The sequence below is a fragment of the Marmota flaviventris genome, chromosome 3, assembly GCF_047511675.1.
Source record: "Marmota flaviventris isolate mMarFla1 chromosome 3, mMarFla1.hap1, whole genome shotgun sequence".
Classification (NCBI taxonomy): domain Eukaryota; kingdom Metazoa; phylum Chordata; class Mammalia; order Rodentia; family Sciuridae; genus Marmota; species Marmota flaviventris.
The window spans coordinates 11,023,686-11,041,572 of record NC_092500.1 but is presented as its reverse complement, the minus strand read 5'-3'; the positions used below and the strand labels follow the sequence as shown (position 1 = coordinate 11,041,572).

Here is a 17,887-nt window from a genome sequence, read left to right as displayed (position 1 = left end):
TGTCCTCACTGGTGACTAGGCATATTCAAATTCAAATGAGATCCCTTTTTATTTTTGACTCACCAGATTGGTAAATATGGAGGGCGGAGAACCTCTGAGAACATCCAGAATTGGGGGAGGTGTGGGGTACGGTATTCTGATGCCACATTTCCCCCCCTGGTACTAGGGATTAAACTCAGAGGTGCTTAACTACTGAGCTAAGTCTCCCACTTTTAAAAATTTTATTTATTTATTTATTTATTTAGGTACAGGGGATTGAACCCAAGGGTGCTTAACCACTTTTTTTTTTTTTTCCATTTTTTATTAGGAGACAGAGTCTCAGTAAGTTGCTGAGGCTGGCTTTGAACTTGCCATCCTCCTGCCTCAGCCTCCTGAGCTGCTGGGATGACAGGTGTGCGCCACTGTACCAGGCTTATGCTACTTTTAAAACAGACCACATTTTAGAGTAGTCTTAGGTTCACAACCAAATCGAGAACAAGGTCCACAGGTCCCCACCTACCTCCAGCCCCATCTTTCGTTCCCTGTGACCAACACCCTTGCACAGTGGTCTAAGTCTGTCCGGGCTGATAAAATAAATAAATAAATAAATAATTTTAAAAACAACCCACACAGGCTGATTTATAAACAACGGACATTTATTCCTCCCAGTCCTGGAGGCTGAAGGCCAAGATCAGATGCCACTGAACTTGGTGCCCAGTGAGGGCCGCGGGGTGCCTTCCTGCTGTGCCCTCACTGTGCACGGGGTCTCTCTGGGGTCTCTTTTATAGGGGCCCTAACCCCAACCACGAGGGCAGGGTCCTCTGACCTAGTCACCCCCAACACCTTGTCTCCCCAGACGATGGCCCTGGGTTTAGGATTCCAACAGATGAGACTGGGGGCGGGGCACAAGGCTCCACAGGTCCCAGTGGTGGTGTGACATTGGCTCCAACAGGTGGAACTCCGCTGATACATCACGGCCACCAAAGCCCCTCATTTCCACTCAGGTGCACTCTTGGTGTCACGCACTCTACACATTTTGACAAACGGACACCTGCCCAGCCAGCACCCAGAGCAGGGTCACTGTCTGAGGGTCTTCCTGTTCCACAGCTCATCCCTCAGTCCCCAGCCCCGGTGACCACCAATGCCCATACTGTCCCCATGGTCACCTCCTTTCCAGAAGGGAGTTAGGGGTTCTAGGTGGCACCAGCATAACCTGGGGGCTCGATGGCAGTGCCACCTCCCGGGCCTCGCCTCAGGCCCGGGACCCAAAAGCTCTGTCCTAACCAGCTCAGAGGCTGGCCCCAGGCACAGCTACGGAGGACCACCACCCCCTTCGTCACGACGGCCTTCTCGGGACACAGATCATCTCGGGAAGGAGCCGGGCATGGAACAAGGACGGAAAGCAGGTGCTAAGGCCCAGCTGCGGCAGAGGTGGCAGCCACACTCCCAGGGCTGTGGTCACTCTGCAGGCCAGTGCTGGCTTCATTGCTTGGAAGAGGGACATTATCCCTGGCCCTTAACACAGACCCAGGCAGAGACATCTGGTCAGGATGTGAGTGTGAGTGCCCCCTACCTCCAGGACTGGGCAGCTGGCCTGGGGAGGGACCATCAGGAGCCAATACTGGAGAGGAGGTGGTGGTCACCCTCCTGCTGCAGGACAAGGAGCCCCTCGGCAGGTGGGGACCCCAGGGCTACTCCTCCCGGGGCTCCCCTGGGCTCAGGATGGGGGTGCTGGACACAGGAGAGGCAGCACTGCCCGTGGGGGGCTGGGGGCACTGGCCCATGGTTGGAGGGAGCTCCACATAGCCCTCGAACCCTGGCTTCCCGGGGTCTGGGGCTCCAAGGGGCCCATCTGGTGGCCTAGGACAGACACTGGGGTTCTGGACTAAGGGGGGGCTCAGAGGCGGAGCCGGAGAGACAGATGGGGTCCCCATGGGCAGGGCAAGAGCCAGGTCTGCCGTGGTGACATAGGCAGAGGCCACACCAGCGTCCTCAGGGTCTCCAGAGCTCATGGGTAGCGCCGCTGGGCTGTGCTTTGGGTCCTGTTCACCCACCCCCAGCCCAGGGGCAGGAGGGGCAGGGACGCCCCTGGACTCCAGGGAGGGGGTCTCCTGGGCCACAGGGCTGCGCTGGCCCTGCCCGTCCACAGCCTGGCCCTGCCCCATCACCTGGGCCAGGGGGACCAGCTGCACCTGTCCCCCAGGGGGCAGGCACAGGTACTCCAGGGAGCCCGTGAGCACTGGCTCCTGGCTCTGGGGAGGCGCCGGCTGGCCCTGGATGTCAGGCAGGGAGCGGCTGTGGGGGGGCCCCAGGTAGGGGCCATTCAAGTCGAAGCTGGGCAGCTGGTTCTCAGCCCTGCCTGAGGGGGCTGCTGGGCCCGGCTGGGGGCCGCGGGGTGTGTCCGTGGGCAGCCCCGAGGCAGCTGGGGTTGTATCGGGCCCAGATGGTGGATGGCAGGACACTTGAGGGTCCTCTATGGTGAGAGGTGACACCTTGCTGTTCCCAAAATCTGGGGAAGGCCACCTGTGGGAGAACAGAAAAGGACACTAATGGGACCTCTGAAGGACATGGTGGGGCTGGGGAATAGCAGGGCTTCAAGTAGGCAGGAGGGCCTGGGAGAAGACCAGAGGCCCCCCACCCCTTCCCTAGAGGGAGGCCCTCCGCACCTCACCTGCTCCCTTCCCACTCCCCCGCCAACCCTTCTGGGTGCCACATCATGGCCCCTCAGCACCCAGCTGACCTCCCGCCCTTCAGCTGGGCCAAGGTCACAAAGTCAGGCCTTGGCCATTTTCCTATTCCAACCCTGGGCTCTGGCCACACAGAGCAGGGTCTCAGCTTGCTCACTGGGCTCCCCGTCACCCACTCCGGGCCTTCCCCCCGCGCTCTCTGCACTTGCGCCTGAGTGACCTGTGCTCATGCACCCCCCGACCCGGGGCAGGAGGCAGCCGTTTATATCCACACCCTGACCCTTGAGTCCCTAGAGGGACCGACCACCCCTCCTTCACAGCTACCGCCCCAGGCCTGGCCGGCAGCAGCTCTCTGAGAGTGGCCTCCTTTTCTCTCCCCTATTGTCACCTCCTGAAGGGAGGCGTCCCTCTGTGAGGACAGACTTTCACAGGGAAGGACCAGTGGCCTCATTGGAGCCTCCCTCCAGGTCTGTAAGGTGGAGAGGAGACGCCCAAGCTCCCCTCCACTTGGGACCAAAGGAAGGGACGCAGTGCCCCAGCCGGCCAGCCCTGCGATTCAGACACCAGAACCCGGCTCCGGCAGGTGTGTGGAGTCGGGGAGGCTGCAGACCTGGCCACCCCGAGGCTGGGGCCTCCTGAGTGTCTACTGACCTGTAGCCAAGGGGCCAGAGCAGACGGATGGGCCCTCAGAGGCCAGGAAAGGGGGTCCAAAGCCACACTTTGCCTTGCCCTGAGCTTTCCCCAGGGGACCTGTTGGCTTTGCAACCAATTAGGAAACAAAATCCTTGGAAAGGAATGAAGACTGCACATGCCGTGCCCACTGCTGACCCCCACTGCTGACCTCCTCACTGGCACTGGAAGAGCCCCGTCCTGGCAAACCTTCCAACAGCTCCGCAGGTCTGAGGAAGGCCCGCAGCTTGCCCCTGACCTTAGCCTTGACCATGGAGAGAAGCTTGAAGGGTCCACGCAGGGAGATGTTGGGGGTCTGGGGGTCACTCACCTGAACCTGCAACCAGGACCCACCCACCCAGGGGCCTGGAGCCTCGGTGACAGAGGAGGAGATGTTGAAAGCAGGGGACAGTAAGCCGTTCAGTCGGCACAGTGCTAAGACCGACTGTGGGAAGACTAGGCCTCGATTCCACTCAGAAGAGTGGGCATCCGTGTCCTCAGTGGACAGTGACAGCCCATGAGCACACGCCTGGCTCAGGCCCAGGGGCTTCTGGGAAAAGGACGGCTGCTGCTGTCTGCAGAATGTCATAGACTGTCCCAGTGACCCTACAAGCTGGACACTCTCATAGCCACCCTGCAGATAAATTAATACCGTCGTGAGTTGATACTGTCACAGATTGGTTAACTCGGGGACAATGAGTAACCAGGACTCGAGTGACAAACCTCAGCTTCCAGGGAGAAGGAGTTATGTGCGGTGTCCTTGCCTGCCACCACTCCCTGAGCAGTGACACAACACTCTGGAGGACCCCAGTGGAGCTCAGGGCGGGTGTGCCCAGGGCGGGAAGTACTGGCCACCTCCCAGTGAGGGCGCGGCCCAGACCCTCTGAGGCCTGGCTTGGCAGCCCGGTCACAGCCCTGCTCAGAGGCACTGTCACCACCCTCCCTCCCTCTGTGGGTCCTCACAAGACAACGAGGTTGGTGTCGTTGCCCACTTGAGGTGGAAGAAACGGTCAGTCACGACCTGCCCAGCCGGGAGGGAGAGGCCCGGGCAGGAAGGACCTCGGGAGGAAAGACCCTCACGGCCAGGAAGGACCTGCGCATGTGACCCAGGCTGCCCACTGTGGCCCCGCGTGCCAGCAGGCAAGGAGGTGCTTGGCCTCCCTGAACCCAGGTCCCGCTGCTGATCACCAGGAAGTCACACACTAGCCCTGGTCACCACCCCACACCAGTGCCCTGGGGACCGGAAGTAAGCCTGGCTGATGACAAGCCCTTGTTATCATCACTGATCACAGGGCGAGTCCTCCACACCACCATCAAGGGCATCAGGCCCCAGACCTGAGGACTCACAAGTCAGGTCCCAGGCAGGGGACCCGAGAAACAGCATATGGAGGGTCCCCAAAGGAACCTGCATATTACAGAGGCCCCTGCCAGTGGCTGAGAGAGTCTGTGGTGTGGCACCTCCCTGGACAGGAGGGCAGGAGAGGTCATCGGCTCCAGGGCCCTGCCTCGCTCCGGCCTCTAACCTGGCAGTCAGGAAGTTCTGCCTGATGTCCACCTGGGTGCCTCCTGCTTCAGTGAACTCACCTCTGTGGGTCACTTCACAGTGAGCCCAGGACACCGCCTGAGACTCCTGACACACACTATGCACTGTCCCAACCGGATCCCCAGAGGCCCAGAGCCACCACAGAGCCACACACTCACCTCTCCAGCTCAGGAAATTGGCTGTCCCAGGGCCCCTGGGCAGGCGGGCTCCTGCTGGGGGCAGCCCACAGGCTGGGTGGGGGCCCGAGGCCTGCACCCCCGTTCTGGAAGGGAAAGGACAGGGTGCCTGTGGGTGGGGGCGGGCTGCAGGACAGTGAGGGGGAGGGCCCTCGGTGAGCCCAGACCTGGGGGGACCTGCAGGTGGTCAGGACGGCCCCGGCCCTGGCACCAGGAGAGGGCGGCCCAGGGGGCTGTGAGTCTCCAGGTGCCAAGCTCCCGGGGACGGGGGGCCTGTTCCCAGCTCCTCTCACCTGGGCGTCCCCCACTCTCCCTGTCCTCCCGCACTCTGCATGAGGCCCCCACAGCAGAGCTGCCCTGTGACCTGACCATAGGGCTCCGGGCGCCAGGCACCGTGTCCCCAGGTGGTCGCCCCCTGGGAAGCCCAGCTTCATGCCCCCCAGCACCCTCACCTGGGGCCTGTCTCCAGGGCAGGGCTGCTGTCCCTGCAGGTGTCCAGGGGCAGCTCCCTGCTGGCCAGGTCCCCCAGGTGCTCAGGCCTGGCCCACCCACACCCTCCTGGCCCACCCACACCCTCCATGAGGTGGCCGGACAGGGACAGGGGACACAGCAGCAGAGGAAGCCCCTCCCAGCCAGACCTACCTGGAACAGGTGGCTCTTGCCAGGGTTGGGGATCTTCTCCTTCCACTTCCTGTTCAGCCTGCAACAGCCACCAGGGAGGGGACAGTTGCCAGACACCTCAGGGCCAGTGGCTCCCGTGCCCAGGAACAGAGGGGACACTGAGGCTGGGGCGGGGGGAGATGGCAGAGCGGGAACTGCAGGGAGCCAGGCTCTGCCCTGGGTGGCCCTGGGTCCTGGCCACCCAGCCCACATGGAGGGCCCTCACCTGTACCCGTAGACGCCACAGAAGCGCAGTGCCAGGAGCAGGAGCAGGGTGACCAGGACGAGGACGATCGGCAGCACCCACGTGGGCAGCACTGCCGGCAGGGGACAGGGACACTCAGGGTGGGGAGGGAAGGCTGCAGGCTCGGGGGGGACCGGTGACCCCCAAGGCCCTGCTGGTCAGGAGGGGCTGCGGAGGCTCCCTGCGTGGGGTGGGTGGGGGAGGCCAGACCCCCAGGAAGAGGAGGCTGGGTGTGAGCCCCAGCCCTGCTCAGGTGTCAGGGTGCCCAGGGTCTCGGGGCCTTGCCCACACCAGGGCTGCTGGGGGGGGGCACTCCCTGGACTTGGACGTCCAGGTACCAGGAGGATCTGAGAGGTGCAGAGGGGAGCGGGCAGCTGGCCGGGGGGCAGCAAAGGCCCCAGGAGACTCCGCAGTTCCCGCTCTAGACCCCTCTCCTCTCCCTGGCCTCCTGCCTCCACCACGCCGCCCGAGCATGGGCCCTGGCTCCGTGCCTTGGGCTGAGGATAGGCCGAGCATCATGGCAGAAAAGTGTGGCAGAGAAAAGCCGCTCGGCTCCTGGCAGCCAGGAAGCAGAGGGAGAAGGGAAGAGAGGAAGGGGCCAGGCCCAGGAAATACCCGCAGGGCACCCACTTCCAGTGCCCGGTGACCTGCTTCCTCCAAGTGGCTCCCACCTCCTGCAGCTTCCCTCACCTCCCACAGCCCACTCACATCATCCATCAAGTGGATTAATCCATGGATGCTGTTAGAGTCCTAACAACCCCATCAGTTCACTGAAGCCCCCCCTCCGGGCACTGCTGCTCTGGAGACCAAGCCTGCAATCCAGGAGGCTCTGGGGGACACTCCCCACCTAAATCACAGCATTCAACCCCTGCAGAATGGACTCCATGTTCAAAGTTCCAGCATGGATCAAAAGTCTCTCCAGAGTCTAGGCCAACCCTCAACTGTGAGCAACTGTAAAACTTAAAAAGCAAGTTACACGCCCTCCGTACAAGGGGGCCGATTCAGCCTTCTCATTCCACAATGGAGGAAATAGGGGCAGAGAAAGATGGACTGGGCCCAAAGCAAGGTGGAACCCTGCAGGTCCACCTCCATCCTGAGCTCCACGTCTGTTATCTGGGCACACAGTGTGAGACGTGGGCCCCACAGGAGGTCTGACCACTTCGCCGGCTGCAGCCCACCTGGCCTCTCTCTGGAGATGGCTCTTTTCCCGGCCGGAAGCTTTCCTGGGGGGGACATTCCTGTTCCTGGACTCACCTTCTTGGGGTTTTCATTACAGCTTCTGCTTCTCTACAGATTCACCTGCTGCTCTCACGGGGGCTGCCCCAGGGGTTCCACCCTCCTACCCACTGGGTGGCTTCCCGGGCAGTCTTGGTGGAAGCCTCGATGCCCCCTAACTCCACGGTCCCACATTCCTGCAAAACCAGCCCCAAAGGAGCAACGCCCAGGCCCTCCACCAGCTCCACAGGCAGCGGGGCCTACTTGGGCCATAGCTGCTGAGGTCTCTGAGCGCCTGGGGGACTCCTCAGCTGAAACGAATCCTGGGAACAACTTCCTGCGCAGCCCTGCACTAGCAGGGTAACCAGGAGCGAGTCTCCAAGCAGTACTTCAAGAGCTTTCACTTTTAGACTCTTAAATCGGGGATGGTTGAAATCTCGCTGATTACTGAGAAGTCCTATTGTCCTGATGCAAAGTATTCAGCTTCTTTTTAATGGGACTAATCAGCATCCACACCTGCCCCAGCCCTGATTTTACATGTGCTTTTCTGGTCAAACTGCTGATTTTTAAAATCTTTCTGCTTTTCTTCCTTCCAACACTCACTATAAAACTGGCTAAAGCCACCAGAAACACCCAAGTCACCACCTGAATGCTGTGCTGCCTTGAAAGTTCTTCCACTAGATTAATTAGTTCATTGGTTTTAAATTTAGCCTCATAGAAAGTCTCAGGATGTGGACAAAATGTAGACGGTTCTTCACCAAGAGATACAGAGAGGCTCATGGCCTCTCGTCAGTTCCCAGTGGAGTCCTCATTCTCACGTGCAACCTCATGAGCACAGTCTTTACTGTCCCTGTTCCTGACAACATTCTGGTCCTCCAAGATCACGTCGGAAAGGTCCACTCAAGTCTGCTGACAACATCCTAAGATTTCCGCTGCCTGCGTCTCCTCCTGTAAATCAGTGTCAAAGGCTCCTAGACCACGTGGCCATATATATTCACAGCAAGGGTCCCACTTCTCAGGACCAATGTTGACTTTATTAGTCACTTTTCGTCACTGTGGCCAACATACCTGACACAGACAACTTAAGAAGAGGACGATTTTACTTTAGCACACGGTTCACAGCTCATAGCCCATGGGCTGACGGCTCCAGGGTCTTGGGCCTAAGGAAAGGCAGAACTCACGGCAGAAGGGTGTGGCAGAGAAAAGTCGCTCAGCTCCAAGCAGACAGGAAGCAGAGGCAGAAGGAAGAAATACCCTCCCAGGGCACCCTCCAGTGCCCTCGGTGACCCACTGCCTCACTTCCTCCAGTTGCCTTCATCTCTCCACAGTCCACTGAGATTACCAATCCATCAGATAGTAATGAAGTTAGAGTCCTCACAGTCCAAGCCCCACCTCTGGGCATTGCTACTCTGGGGACCAAGCAGAGAATTTGGGGGACATAACCATAATAGTCACCATGAGAAGGGTTAGGGGCAAATTAAAGCAACAAGTGTAGAGAAGAGACAACACTGAATCTTCAGAACAAAAGTTTCCAATCCTAGATCCCAGTCTCTAGCACCTGAGTGTTCACTGCCATGGTAACAAGAAACCAGGCTGACCACCGCGGGGCAGAGGCTGCCGCAAAGGCCAGTGAAATCAGGGGCTGAATCAATAGAGGTAGAAGCCCTATTTGAAGGAGGTGTGATAAGGAGACCTACTCTCCTCTGCTCTCTCAAGTCCTCACCTGCCGTGTGTGGCAGGCCAGGTGTCACTTCCAGGGATTGGTGATACATTAGGAGGAAGGAGTTCGGGTGGAGTGGGGGTCTGGAGCCTCCCTGCCCACGCCTCCTGTGTCCTCTGCCTAATGGGCTGACCCAGGAGGGGCAGGTGGGCCCTGGACATACCCCACTCTGTGGTCCAGGAGGCAGCCTCACTCCACTCGCTCCAGATGCCGTTGTAGACGCCGGGGGTGGGCCTGACCCTCACCCTGGCCCAGTACCGGGTGGAGGGCTCCAGAGCGGGCAGGGCCATGCTGTGGGCGTTCTGCAGGGTCTCTCTCTTGCTGTCCTGTGGGGGCAGGTGGCTGAGGTGGAGGCGCTGGCCAGGTGGGGGCCACAGCAGCACACCCCTCCCGCCCCAGCCCCGGCCCCCTTCCTCCCCTCCATCCCATGGAGCCACGTGCAGCCCTGCACGGCCTCCTGCCCCCCGGACCCTGCTCCAGCGTCCACTGTAGCACAGCGGTCCACCAGGGCCGGACCCTGCCCTCAGCCCCGGGGGAGCACCAGGCCCAGGCCCTGGGGACCTCCTGGCCCACCCCTGGAGACGCCCAGCCCACAGGTGGTCATTATGGCTGCTCCAGGAACACAGTGCAGTGGGCCAGTCTAGCCCTGAGGCGGGCGCTCAGGAGTCTGCAACCTTCTCCTGGCTCCACCCTGACCCACCCTCCTGGCCTCAGTTTCCCCATTCCCTGCTTGAAGCTCTGGGGTGGCTCTGCTCAGGGCTCAGAGGAGCCGGGGGTCTGCACACAGGACCCCAGGTCTGCCTGGAGTGTGGGGATCTGGTGCCCTGGCCTGGGACCCCCTGCCCCTCGGGACCCGCTCTGCTGCACATCAGGGTCCAGGCAGGACTCCCCTGAAGCACGTGCCCAGGACTCGGCAACTTCCCAGGGACCCCCATCCCAGCGTCTCGGCCTGCCCTGGGGGTCTCAGCCCCACTGCATCCCAGCGGGCACTCTCAGGGGACCTCGCCCCTCACCTCTGAGCCTCAGCTCCTTCACCTGCTGACCACACAGGGACACGGCCTCCACAGCCCAGTGGTGACCTCTGCCTGGTCCCCTGCTGGGCCCAGGTGCCTGCTGGGCTCCTTGGGGTGCTCTCTCTCCCTCTGCTGCGGCCCCATGAAGCCCTCCCCGGGCGCAGGCTCACCCCCCAGTCCTCTGCGTCCCTGTGGTACTGGACCTCGAAGGCTGGCTCTATCTTGTCACTGTGCTCCGCTCCCCAGCACAGGCTGAAGCTGCTTCCATCTCTGGTCACATTGAGAGTCGGGCGCGCCATCTGGACTGAGGGGGAGAATTTTAGAGGTGGCCATGACACCCATGCTCCAGTGGAACCTTCCCTGTGACCCCTGGTGGCCACCATGCTCTCTATACCAGCCTGGTCCCCCAGGTCCCCCCTCTTGGGGGCCTTTGCCCAAATTCAGGAGTCTCCTGTGGCTGGAGCAGCGCTCCCTGCGGTCTTCATAGCCAGGGGCTGCCCTGCTGGATCCCGTGGTCGCTGAGGAAGCTGAGAGTGGCCATCCCAAGCCTTAGACCCTAGGTAGCCTGGGTGGACTGGGAGGTCCTTCTAGTAGCACTAGCCGCAGGCACCTGCACTTTGGGGAGCCCGGAGGGGGACAGGCTGCAGCCCCGCCCCTCCCCCCCCAGCTCGGCCTGCCTTATCTTCATGGCAGAGGGCAGTGGACAGGGTCTGTCCTACAGGGGCAGGCACAACAGGCTCATCTTAGGAGGGCAGGGATTCCCAGGGACAGCCTCCTGCAGGGCTGGTACAAGGTGCTCCTCTCTTTTCAGGTCTTCAAAGCACAGAGGGCCAAGAACAATCACGGTGATGAGCGCGTCCACCCACGTGGTTATTGTGTTATTTCTGCTTCCTGTCCAAGGCCACGGTGGGGGGGCTCCTAACCCCTCCCCCCTCCCCATCCCCAGAAACTCCATGGGGACCGGAGGTACAGGGTGGGGACTCAGGAGGGAGGAGCTTGTGGGGGAGACAGAGGGACACACAGCGGACAGAGACTGTGGGCTCTTGCCCTGCGCCAGGCTCGGGAGCAGCCCAGTCAACAGGACAGAGTGTCCACGCTCCTGAGCCCAACAGGACAGAGAAATGGGCTACATGGCAGGAGGTGGGCAGTGCCCTGGAGGCCAAGATGGCTAAGGACGGAGCCAGGAGGCATGGGCAGGGCAGATGGCAAACACGACACAGAGGCTGCACAGAAACGGTGACATTGGAACAAAGGCCCAGAGGAGGTGAGGGAGGAACCCAGTGCTCAGGAGGACGCGGAAGACGCCACCAGGGTCAAGGACAGCCAGGCTTGGGGCGGGCAAGAAATAGTCGAGAGGCTGTTGGGGACTCTCCGTGTGGCAGGAGTGCTGGGAAGGCTTGGGCAGAGGACGGGCACAGACGCGGTGGATCACGGGGCGGCTGGAGGGGAAGTCGTCACAGTAGGACCAGCAGGAAGGGGGAAGGGCACGGCGGGCGGGTGGGCAGGGGCCAGGACCAGGGGGACTTGCAGCTGGACCAGGCAGAGCCCTACCCAGAGGCAACCGAGGATCAGTGACAGACACCAATTCTGGGCATATTTGGAAGACAGAGGTGGCAGGATTTGCAGGTGGAGAAGAGGTGACATTTAGGAGCAGGAGAGGACAAGGAGGACCCAGGGTTTCTGGCTGACAAATAAAAACCATAGAGACGATTAGAGAGGGGGAGGAGAGGCGGACAGCAAGCTAGGAGGGACGATGGACGTTCTTTGGGGGCCATGCATGCTGTGAAAGGGTCACTGGACATTGCGGGAAATGTTGAGAGGGCAGGGGACAAAGCAGGGCCATTCAGACCAGCGGCCTGGGACCCAGAGGAGGGTCCTGTGGCCAAGAGCAGCAATTGCATTTCTAAAGAATTTCAAATAAAGATTTCAGGTATGTTTTGATCACTTTGGCCACTGGACCCCATTCCCTCTCAAGGGAGAACCGCAGGCCGGGGCAGGGGTACCATGCACGTGCCCAGGGGTCACGGTGGGGTGACTGGATTCACGGGGAGGACCAGCCGGCAGGCACCCCACGAGCCGGGGCCAACTCACTGTTGTCCGAGCTCTTGATGAACCTCCCCTCCCTCCGCGGACGGACAGAGACGACGTACAGGCCGCGGGCCCCGGGGTCGGGCACCGGGATCTGGCACCGGAGCCGGGTGTACAGGCCGCTGAGCTCCTCCTTCAACACCGGGGCACATTCCTCCTCCCTGAGGGCAGGGACAGGGAGGGACACAGGAGGGACCACGGGACAGCTGAGACCTGGGCTGAGTCCCAGCGTCCACCATGCCCCAGGGACAGGAGAAGGCCTGGCCAGGGCAAGGCCAGAGCAGGGAAGGCCGGAGAGGGGACGGACACTCACTGTGCCTCTGGGCTGGACGCGTAGAAGAGGCCGAAGGAGACGGAGCTGGTCACGGGGGACCTGACCTCCCAGGAGCAGCCCAGGGTGTGGGCCCCGTCGAAGACACACTGCAGGTTCCGGGGCTGGGCCTCGTCCCCTGGAGAGACACACCCCTCGGTCACTGCCCTTCCTCCCTCCAGAGCTCTGGGGACACCAGGTGACTGAGCACAGGGGACCCCAGCTTTGGGGCAGCAAGTGCGGGCTTGAGCCTTGGCCTGCAGCTGCCAGGTGCCCACAGCCCAGAGGCCGTGGGACGTCCACCCATCCCTGAGGCAGGGACGGGCTCCAAGCCTCCTCGTGTGGGGACTGGACACAGAGACGGGGCCAGTCCTGCACGTGGTGCTCATTTACACACAGCGACCAGCAAGCCTGCTGTGACCATGACGTCGTGGTTGTCACAGAGAGTGCAGGACACGGAGCCCGCAGGGGCCATGACGGCCTGGCAGCCGCCCAGCACATGGGTTGGCCCCGGAGGCCCAGGACATGCAGCCGCAGGTGCCCGCAAGGCCACGAGTGGACTCCTGGGCCCCGAGTGCCCGGGAGACCCGTCCTAGAAGGACACCTCCCGCGTGGACCCCAGTACCTGGCTGCGAGTCCCAGAGGATCTCGGGGCTCCAGCGGCTGGGCCGTCCCGAGAAGCGCGAGCTGGGGGCCAGCCGCGTCCGCACTCGGGCCACGTAGGTGCTGCCGGGCACGAGGAGCTCTGCGCCCAGGACGGCCGGGGAGGACCGGGAGTAGAGGCTGGTGGCCTCCTGAGGGAGAGAGGGGCGCTGCAGGAAGGGCCAGCCTGGCGTCCCCCGGCACGGGCAGAGCTGACCCCATCCTACCTCCCAGGAGTCGCTAAGCCGCCTGTAGACCACCTCGAACTCCAGGTCCCCCTGCGACAGCCAGGGTGTCTGGGGATCCCCGAGGGCCACACTCCAGGTCAGCAGGAAATGGTCCCCGGTCTTGCTGATCTGGGGGTCCTTGGGTGGGGGCGGCTGGACTGCAGGGAGGGAGCAGAGGACACGTGAGGGCCACGGGGGCCACCAGGGACGGGTCCCAGCCCAGAGCGGCCCAGCAGCACGGTGACCATGGGCAGGAGCCCTGGCCCTGTGGCCCTTCCTCTGCAGAAACGTGGGGTGCAGTGAGCCATCTGGGGTCCAGGGCCGGCTGCTGTGCCCAGGGAGCCATCTCCAGTTCTCCAGTGCCCATTGGTCTGTTGGGGCCTCCTGGGTGACTCCACCAGAGGCTCCTGAGAGCCATGGCTGCTGGTCCCCCCCGACTGGGAGGCTCATTGCTGGGAGGTGACTTTCAAATACCAAACCTCATGAAGGTAAGTGGTGATGTCCCATGTGGACGGGGACCTGGTGCATGGGAGCAGGTCTGAGCTGGGACCTCGGAGGAGTCACCAAACCAGAATGTCAGGGCACAGCACAGAACCAGCCTGTGCCCAGCCCCAGCCAGGACGGGAGCCCATGATGGATTGCTAAGAGCCATAGCTGAGTAGGAATGACTCATGGCATTTTTGGTTGAAAGGTGACTCCAGCAAGCCATTGAGATGATAATGGTTATGTTAAGATGTGCATTCAATTGGATATTAGACCCCTGCCATCCGCCTAGGCCTGCTACTTTGGAGCTCTCCTGGGGAATCCTGGAGAGTTCCCATTGGTTGGGGAAGTGCGGTAGGCGGGATTTCCGTAGGAGGGATTTCCTGTTGGTGGTGTGTGTCCCAGGAGAAGGCTGCATGCGTGGCATTCACGGGAGTTTTGGAAATAAAGTTTATTCCTGCTTGAGTGGCTTGTGATTTTGTGCCCAGCCAGACTGCGGCAATGGATGACTTCGCTCCCAGCCCTGAAGCTGACAGGGAGTGGGGACCCCACCCAGGGCTCCAGCAGAGCAGCCAGGGAGCAGCCTGGGGACCAGTTACTCCCCTGGTCACCCCACCTCAGCTATGTTCCCCCTCCTGGTCCTTCCTCAGATGGGGAAAGCGACAGAGGATGTGAAATGTCCAAGGTCTGCCCCGGGGGAGCCTTCTGTGCCAGGTGCACCCCTGTGCCCTCCCAGCCCCTGCCAGCCTCCCCAATCAGAGCCAGGGAGCTTCAGGCTGGAGCGAGGTCCCTACGGGCTGGACATTGACGCAACCAGTTTCCAAAGCCCCTGCACCTTTCCTGCAGGGCTGGGGTGGAGCCCAGGTCCCAGGCTCCCGAGGCGAACCCCGGCCTCTGTGCGACACCAGCCCTCACTTTGTCTCCTCTTGGCACCAACTCCCTGGAGCCATGGGTCTGAAGAGCTGCCCGTGTGTCCCTCAAGTGCACAGCAGACACAGCCTCACTGTGCAGAGCAGCCGCCTGCCCCCCAAGCCAGAGGGCGGCGTGAGCCCCACAGACCACAGCGTGGCCCCAGGACCCCTGCAAGGGCTCAGAGAACCACCCGGGTCTGCAGTGGAGGAAGCCCAGGGAAAGTGGACCGTCCCTGTCAGTGGTGACTCTGGTGCTGCCTAGGCCTCAGGGGCCTCCTCCCCAGCCAGGGCTGCTGTAGAGATGAGGGGCGGTGACGAGGACGGAGGGTCCTGTCAGCGAGGAGCTTCCTGTGAAGCCCAGGAAGGGCTCTGCCTGGAGGGAAGCCCTCGGGCGGGAGCCAGGGGCCTGCAGGTGGCAGGAGCAGCAGGCAGGGGAGGGTGGGCAGCGTCCTCACGTGGCACCTGCCCTGATGCCTCCACTGTGAGGACACCATCTCCTGTCCCCCCTGGACAGTGTCCAGCCCGTGGAGACTCCCTCCCTGGCCACCTCCTGTAGCCCGGTCACCCTGGTGCCCCTGTGTGGACAGGGGGCAGCCCCTCACCGTGCTGGGTCAGTGGCACCAAGAGCTGGATGCCCAGCGGCCGGTCTGGTTGGAAGAAGTAGTAGTCGTGGTCAGCGAAGGAGAATTCCTGGTAGGGAATGAGGCACTTTCTATGCACACACGGGGGAGCTGGGCAGTCCCCCGAGGACATGTCCTTATTGATCTCACAGGACACTGGCTGTGGAAGGTCCCTGTTAGGAGAGTACAGGGTCAGCTAACGTGCACTAGAGTCCTCCATTCATCAGACAGTCACTGAACGGCTGCCACATGCCAGAGTCATCCAGGGTCAGGGGTTGTCACTGCATATGGCAGATCCTTGACCCCGGCCACCTGGGGACAGAGGCACTGATGATGGAAGGAGCAGGAACCTTCCCAGCAGACTGTGGTGTACAGATTTTCCCAAGGGCATCCAGAAGGGGTAGTCGGGAAGGTGTCTGAGGGAATGGCCTCTGGGCTGAGCCCAGGACAGGGCCCGGGGCCTTGCTGGCCTGCAGAGCCAGAGGGACAAGGAACAAGAAGATGGCCCAACCAGACAGGAGGAGCCAGTGAAGGGGCATTAGGATGGGGGCAGTCACGTGCCTGCGGGACGCTCATGGGTCAAGTGTAAGACGGGCTCAGGTCCAGGTCGGGGCGGAGGTCACTGGTGACCTTGACAAGGGGAGAGGGGAAGCAGGGGGTGAAGCCTCATCAGAGTTTCAAGGGAGATTCCTGGGAAAACGCATCGTGGACAGAGGGAGGGGCTGGGGCTGTGGGGACGGCGACGCAGGGCCAGGAGCTGCCAGGGCTGCCGTCACTGTTGGCATCTGGAGCCCGGCATCGGACCACAGTTACAAGGTCATGGGGATGAGCCTGGGAGAGGGCACCGATGGCACAGGGGGTGGGGACAGTGGTGGCAGCCACGTCCTTGAGCAGTGAGACCTGAAGATCCAGGTCAGGGCTCAGAGTGGCTGGGACATGACTCCCTGCAGGGCTGGGGACACTGACCAGGCCAGGTCCAGGGAGGTACAGGTGGGGGGAGCGGGGGCTCCCCTTCCAGGCTTCTGCTGTCTCAGGGGGGGAGGGGAGGGTGGCCCTGGGGGACAGGGGAAGGCGCATGGAGGACTCAGGACAGCAGCAGGGAACCCTGGAGGGGAGGCGTGGGGTGTGGAGAGATGGCTCCTTGGGACTCGCCCTTGACTGTGTCATTTGTGGCTGATTCAGATCCCCAACAGGCCAGAGTGAGGACAGCCACCCCCAGTGGCCTGCGCCCAGCAGCCATGGGACGGGGGCGGGGGACCCCTCATGGGGAGGTGGTGGGGCTGGGGACACTGCCTCTGTGCTGCCGCCTGTCCTGACCACCCTGTGGCCGGCCGGGGCCTCCCCTCCCTGGGCTCCGTCTCCTCCTCTGTGAACTGGGCCTGGTGTCCTTGCCCCGTCCACCTCCAGGGAGGAGGAACTAAGTCAGTGGTCACCATCACCTCCACCACCCCATTAGCATGGAAGGCTGTAAGCCCCCAGGACCCCAACATCAGACACCAGCGCTGGGCCCGGGGGTCCTGGGGCCACTCTCCTCCCTTGTCCTGTGAGTGGTCCAACCCGATGCTGACCGACACGCCCCTCTCCACTCCACAACATGGAGGACAGCCACAGAGACAGGGCAGGTCCCACCTGTGTCCCGGCTCCCAGGGCCACTCACCCATTCACCCTGCGATGGAGGGTCAGGTTGAGCAGCCGCAGGGCGTCCTCCGTGTCCGCCCACCTGCAGACGATGCGGCTGGTGTAGTTGTTGTAGCAGCGCAGCGTCTTCAGTGGGATGGTTTCTGGTGGGCAGAGCAGGAGGGGTCACTCCCGTCCCCTCAGTGTCCCTTGTCACCACCCCAGCTCCTCGGGGATGTGCAGCCCTGGGGAGGGGTCTCCTGCCTTCCTGCAGAGGCCCTGGGCCTGTGTGGGCTGGGGGCTCTGAGGTGGGGACAGTCCCCTCCTGACAGGAGCACAGATGAGCTGGTTCTCAGCACATCAGGGACCTGCCTCGTGCTGCTCCAGGTCCCTCAGGACAGGGACCCGCCTCATGCACAGGTCCTGTCCCCAACCCCAGGTGCACCAGGGAGGAGAGGCGGCCCCGGCCCAAGACACCACAGGCACTGCCCGGCCCTGGGCCCGCTGCCCCCTGCCCTCAGCCTGCCAGGCTGGGCGTGGAGAGGGACATGGCTCCTGGGGTCACCACAGAAGTCAAGTTCCCTGGGGGCTAAAGTGGAGAGAACCCAGGACCCGGAGGCGGGACCCTGAGGCCACCAGAGGATGGAGGGTCTGTGAGGAGGGAGGGAGGACAGAGGGGGCTGGGCCAACCTGGAGGCAGGGCCTCGGGGGCCACGCTGAGAAACGTGGGCAGAGAAGTGACCATGCCTCAGCCAGGTTCTCCAGGAGGCCAGGAAAGGGGGGACGGGGACATGGGGACAGGGGCGGTGCCCAGGGAGGAGGAAGAGGACGGGCAGAAGAAATGAGGGAAGCCCAGGGAGGAGGGCCAGAGCCTGGTTCTGGGAGCTTCTGGGGTCCAGTGGGAGTGGCCCCCTCAGGGCCCAGAGTGAGGGGGAGGGGAGAGGGAGGGAGCCATGTGACTCACCTTCTGCCCCTGTCACCCACTGGCCCCAGGGAGCCTGCAGGGCCAGGAGGAGCAGCCCCCAGGTCAGCGCCATCTCCCGGTCAGCTCTGGAAGTGCAGGCGGGTGACACAGGTGAGTGA

General features: G+C 62.3%; 1 protein-coding gene across 1 annotated transcript; it reads right to left on the bottom strand.

The window, feature by feature from the left end:
• Positions 1-614: 614 nt before the first annotated feature.
• LOC114081643 (colony stimulating factor 2 receptor subunit beta) lies at positions 615-17,854 on the bottom strand. Its single transcript, XM_071609511.1, is given in 14 exon segments — positions 615-1,685; positions 1,688-2,502; positions 5,037-5,140; positions 5,697-5,754; positions 5,941-6,031; positions 9,057-9,219; positions 10,077-10,210; positions 11,998-12,155; positions 12,308-12,443; positions 12,930-13,098; positions 13,174-13,331; positions 15,170-15,360; positions 16,845-16,968; positions 17,769-17,854. Coding segments are annotated over 14 exon segments (2,472 nt in total). The 5' UTR covers positions 17,842-17,854; the 3' UTR covers positions 615-1,587.
• Positions 17,855-17,887: the final 33 nt, after the last annotated feature.